Source organism: Ranitomeya imitator, chromosome 1 (genome assembly GCF_032444005.1).
Source record: "Ranitomeya imitator isolate aRanImi1 chromosome 1, aRanImi1.pri, whole genome shotgun sequence".
Taxonomy (NCBI): Eukaryota; Metazoa; Chordata; class Amphibia; order Anura; family Dendrobatidae; genus Ranitomeya; species Ranitomeya imitator.
Window position 1 is genome coordinate 1248698458 of NC_091282.1, and position 5865 is coordinate 1248704322.

Genomic DNA, 5865 nt, shown 5'->3' on the forward strand with positions numbered 1-5865 from the left:
TTACCACTATCATGAAGTACAATATGTCATGAAAAAATAATCTCAGAATCAGCGGGATCTGTTAAAGTGTTCCAGAGTTATAACCTCATAAAGTGACAGTGGTCAGAATTGTAAAAATTGGCCTGGTCATTAAGTACCAAATTGACTCTGTCACTAAGGGGTTAAAGGACTTTATTCTTACTGTGTGTGCTTTTTTATAATATCACTATGGGTTTAGTAAGGGGTGGGGCTATAGACGCCTTTCCATTACTAACCTGTGGGATTGATGTCACCTGACAATACAAAGGTGACATCAACCTCCTCAACCATTACCCCACTTGCTACCCCTACAAGGCAAGTGGCAACAGTGAGGCTTAGACCTAGATTTGGCGCATCTTATTGATGCACCTTTTCTGGGGTGGCTGACAGCTGATATTTTTAGCCTGCGGGGGCAATATCCATGCGCCTTTTTGGGGGCAACTGAGCGCTGATATTTTTAGTTTGGGAGGGGGCCAAAATCCATGGCCCCTTCCAAAGCTATTAATATCAGCCCGTAACTTTCTGTCTACTCTTTGCTATTTAGGTTTTATAGAGGGACCCTATGTCAATTTTTTGCTGGGGTCCACCTGTAAAGTAGCCACTAAAAGTTAAGCAAACAGCTGTGAGATGATAATAACAGCCAAGGAACCTTTATGGCTATTGGCTCCTCCCCAAAATATTAACATCAGCTCTCAGCCACCATCTTTCCCTCTGCTTGATATGAAAATTATGGAGTAGTCCACACAATTTTTTTTTGGTTTTTTGCTGTTTGGTTACAGCCTATGTAGGTTATTTCTGTAAAGGTACCGTCACACTAGACGATTTTACAACGAGAACGACAACGATCCGACCAAAATGAGATCGCTGGAACGTCGCTGTTTAGGTCGCTGCAGAGATGCCAAACACACCAACCTACGAACGATGCTGGAGCGATACAGTGACGTAACAGCGACTCACAGATCGTCCTCGCTAGTCGTTTGCTCAGTGTCACACAGCAAGAGTGTAACGATCTAACGATGCAGACGTAGCCAGATAGGTGTGTTTTATGCACAGGGAGACACCCAGGATGTGACGTTACGGCGTCCCGGAATATAAACCGCAACTCTACAGCGATTGATTCATATTGTTGGAGCGCTGTGTCTTCACGGTCTTCTGCCTTTACAGCGTCCTGTTCGGAACGATCCTTCGCCAGCTACGATCCTCTTCTCCCGTGGACGTTCTGTCTAGAACGTATTCTACTGCAGGCGTCTTCATCGTTTCTTTTCTTGCTCATCAACGGTATGAAATGTCTTTCAGTTGTTTGTTTCTTTTGTGTATAGTTATGGCTATTCAATAATGTTTATCTATGTATATGGTGTAATGATGGATAAAACACCTCCGGCAGCCATCTTGTGCATCTGGCAAGCAGACGCACAAGATGGAGGCATTACTATGCGGTTTGCAAACTCAGTTGCGCTGTCTGCCAATTTTGCACACACCATATGGAAAGGTAAACTAGCTGTCTGCCAATTTTGCACACACTATATGGAAAGGTTAACTAATTCTCTTGTGTCTGCCTTGGCTGGCCCTGGCGTGCTCCGCTAGTAAATAAAACAGCACACAACTTAAAGGAACGAAATTTTTTTTTTTTTAGAAACTGAACTGATTTTTTTTTTTTTTCAACAAAACACTAACATCTGTCAAGAAAAACAGAAAAAAAAACATTTTTAACGCCCGCGCGCCAAAAGGTGTCGCAGCGTGCGTCCATGTTGCTGCACTTGATGCTGCAGCAGCACTACTGTGCGCTCCAAGAGCGCTACTGTCCGCTCCAGTCCCTCTTGTTTGGCCAGCAGCTCTCTCACAGTGTCCGGTTCTGTAGATAGAAGATAGAATAAAAGTCTTTTTTTTTTGTCCTGTCCCAGAGGTCTTTTTTTTTTTTGGTTGCATTTTATTAGTCGCTGTCAAATGTGACATCCCACCGATAACCCCTCCCACTGTCTGTATACTTACGGAGAAGGGACGCCTGTTGTCCATCACTGGAGCTGCTGACCACCCATCCCCTGTCTCGGGCCAGAGTTCCCGGAGCTAAAAGGAATCAAAATCATATCTGTTTAACAATTGAACTCGCTGTGGGGAACCGCTCGCAGTTTATCGTCACTTACGAATGCTCGCCTCTGGGGAGAATGATGCCGAGCCGGGGGAGGAAGATGGGTAGCGGAAGGGCGGAGTAGTGGCCTGTGGTGGGGTTACTGCATCTGTAATGTATACAATATTTCAGCTCACCTCTTATGTCCCATATGCCGTTATAATTTTGAAATGAATGATGGATAACTTACGTGACGGTCCAGCTTGTGGGCTGCTGCTGCTGCTGCTGGAAGATGTGGGGGAGGATAGTACCCTCTGTAGCCGGCGGCGTCTCTCTACACAAAAATAAAAGAAACACCATGTTTAGACAACAAAAGTACAGAGCTGTAGACATCACAATAAAACTAGACAACATTGACAGCAAAAGTTAGGAGCCTATCGAAATTCGGCTGCATCTGTAATGTATTCTATATTTCTGCTCCCCTGTAAAGTCCCATCTGCAGTTATAAAATTGAAATGAATGATGGATAACTTACGTGACGGTCCAGGCTGTGGCCTGCTGCTGGCCGCTGTTGTGGAGGCCAGTGCCCTCTGGTGCCGGCGGCGTCTTTCTACACAAAAAAATTAAAAAAAAAAATCGCCATGTTTAGACAACAAAAGTACAGAGCTGTAGACATCACAATAAAACTAGACAACATTGACAGCAAAAGTTAGGAGCCTATCGAAATTCGGCTGCATCTGTAATGTATTCTATATTTCTGCTCCCCTGTAAAGTCCCATCTGCAGTTATAAAATTGAAATGAATGATGGATAACTTACGTGACGGTCCAGGCTGTGGCCTGCTGCTGGCCGCTGTTGTGGAGGCTAGTGCCCTCTGGTGCCGGCGGCGTCTCTCTACACAAAAAAATTAAAAAAAAGAAATCGCCATGTTTAGACAACAAAAGTACAGAGCTGTAGAAAAAAAAAAAAAAAAGAGGCCATTTGCGGGAAGGAGTAAAAATCAATTTTGACAAGCTAAATGTAATTACATATATAGAACATAGGAAGCACCTCACGGCAGTGCACGTCTCCTGTTTCCCCCTACTGGCAGTGCGAGCAGGGTTGCCAACCTCCACGTAATGATTTCAGGACAATCGGGATTACAATTGCGGACATCCGTATAAATTAAATATGGGGGGTGGAGATTATGGAATTCATGACCTGACCAATTTTTACGCGACAACGCATTTTTGCGCTTGGACATTATAGAAATTTGAAAAGAAAATATTAAATTTTTGTCCTCGTAAGTCCCGGACAAGTTGGCAACCACGGGCACGAGTCTCCCATTTCCCCCCGCTCGGTACCGTGCGTCTTCCAATTCCACCATTCTGATACTTGCCTTGCTTTGCCTCCGCTCGCAAGTGTGCCAGATGGAGTGGCTGCTTATAGCGCAGGTCGGCCCACTTCTTGCGCAGTTGCAGCGCACTGCGCCGGATGCTAAACCTCCTCTCCATCATTTCTGCAATGCGGCCCAGCACTGCATTCTTGTGCAAATTTGGGTGGGCAGGCCGGCTCCTCCATCCCTCATAGTCGAGGGCATCCATCTTGTCCACAAAAAAACGCACCTCGGCCTGCCCCAGAGGAGCACAGCGCTGTCTCGCCGCCATTTTCTAAAGATAGACGCTGTACGGCACCGCCTAACCACGCCCAGAGGAGGTCCTAGCTGCGGCGCGATCGGCATCGCTATAGCGTCTCTGATTATGCACAGCGTCGCGTTTGTGACGCCGGCTCCAGACATCCTTTTTTTTGGCGTTCCTGTTACCAAGTCACAGCGTTTATTGTCTTGCTTTCAGTTTTGTAGTAGCTTGTATCGTAATTTTGGGATGTTAATGAGGTGCGGCTGTAGTGTTAAACGCTGCTTATTACACATGTAAATATAAATTTCCATTAAATCCTATGTTCACATTTCTGTAGAACAGGGCAGCGTCTGAGATGCAACGCTGAACAGATATGTGAGCACATGCCCAACGCCGCTTTTTGTGACCCATGCATTAACTTTTCCATGGTTTTAGGGTCAGAAAAAAAAACATCATGCATCGTCCTCTGTGTCCTGACGCATGATTCACAAAACGATAGGGCAACACATGTTATTTCAGGCCCCTAGGTAAAATATAGTGGCACATGCATTGCCGTGGCTGCACCGAACAAAACGCTAATGTGAACTTTGCCTTCTAACCAAAAAAAAAAAAAAAAAGATGTGTGAACACTATTTAACAGTATTGGTTGTCTTGTGTCACTTTAGCAAATCATATGTAATAATTATTTTTTATTGTGCTTTTTCAGGTTGCCATGTCTCTTTCGGATGTACCTGCGATTGTAGCGGCTGCATTGCTGTTAGAAGCTCAGAACCAGCTGGAGGCTGAAGCGCGAAACAATCGTGCAAAGCGACAGCGCCGCATGTGGACCAGACAGTGGCTGCAGAAGAGGAATCAATTGTCCCACATGGGCCTAATCAGGGAACTGAAGGAGAACAACCCGCATGATTTCAAGAACTACCTGAGAATGTCCGAGGATTCATTTAATTTCCTACTTGAAGCTGTGGAACCTTATATTAGGCGGCAAAATACAAGGATGCGAGCTGCTGTCCCTGTGGATGAGAGACTGGCTGTTACGCTCCGGTTCCTGGCGACTGGAAGGTCTATGCAAGACTTGCATTACTGCGCTGCGATTTCCCGAACCCTACTCAGCGTCATAATTCCGGAGACATGTAAAGCAATTATCTCTGCTTTACACCAAAATTACATGCCTTTCCCGGAGACCCCGGATGATTGGAAAGAGATTTCAAGGGGATTTCATGAGCAATGGCAGTTCCCTAATTGCGGGGGTGCCTTGGATGGGAAACATGTCCGCATCACCCAACCACCACACTCCGGCTCCTTTTATTATAACTATAAGGGTTATTTCAGCGTAATTCTGATGGCCCTCGTTAATGCGAACTACGAATTTGTAAGTGTGTCTGTAGGGATCAACGGGAGATTATCTGATGGCGGAGTTTTGGAGCTAACCGATTTTGGGGACCGCTTGAAAGAAAACAAACTGGCCTTGCCTCCCAACAGTGACACTACTGAAAACATGAACTTTGTGTTTGTCGGAGATGAGGCGTTCCCACTGCATCCCAACCTTTTGAAGCCATTCTCCCAGAAAACTCTGACACCTGAGCGGCGCATATTTAATTACCGGCTTTCGAGAGCTAGACGCGTTGTGGAGAATGCGTTTGGAATCATGGCAAACCGATTTCGTGTTTTCCACACTGCAATGAACATGAAACTATCGTCTATAGACTCTGTGGTTCTTGCTTGTTGCGTCCTCCACAACTTTTTGCGCCGCCGTGATGCCACTGCATACAGCCCTCCACAGTATGTAGACTCTGTTGACCCTGCAAACGGGGATATAACCCAGGGAGAATGGCGTCTAGATGAGCACAGGGTTTCTGGCCTGGAAAGTCTGGGATCCGGAAGGAACAATGATGACGCGACAAATTGCAGGGAAAAATACTGTGACTTTTTCAATGGTCCAGGGGCTGTCTCATGGCAGCACCAACAATTGTAGCGCAACTGTAGGCATATCTTTTACCATTTATTATGGATTACATTTGTTTTTGTTCATCCGCTCTCGTGTACCATTCTTTTTAGAACCCAACCAATTTCTTTGTCAAGTAACAATGTCAACATAACGATATATTGATTTATGTACATTGTCTTGTTCTTTTTATTCCATTCCAATTAAAATATTGAACTATGAAAA

General features: G+C 45.3%; 1 protein-coding gene and 1 long non-coding RNA gene across 2 annotated transcripts; one reads left to right on the forward strand and one right to left on the reverse strand.

The window, feature by feature from the left end:
• The first annotated feature begins 859 nt into the window (after positions 1–859).
• On the forward strand, positions 860–5865 carry LOC138657401 (uncharacterized). The gene is made up of 2 exons (XM_069745167.1): positions 860–1296; positions 4405–5865. The coding sequence occupies exon 2, from the start codon at positions 4411–4413 to the stop codon at positions 5668–5670; it is 1260 nt and encodes a 419-aa protein (XP_069601268.1). The 5' UTR covers positions 860–1296; positions 4405–4410; the 3' UTR covers positions 5671–5865.
• On the reverse strand, positions 1701–2393 carry LOC138657403 (uncharacterized). The gene is made up of 3 exons (XR_011317047.1): positions 2334–2393; positions 2160–2252; positions 1701–2082 (listed from the first exon to the last, which is right to left on the reverse strand). It is a non-coding gene; the product is annotated as an uncharacterized lncRNA (long non-coding RNA).

What these genes read in the sequence shown, in the direction of transcription:
- LOC138657401 (XM_069745167.1), top strand. Translation starts at nt 4,411, where the DNA reads ATGTCTCTTTCGGATGTACCTGCGATTGTAGCGGCTGCATTGCTGTTA.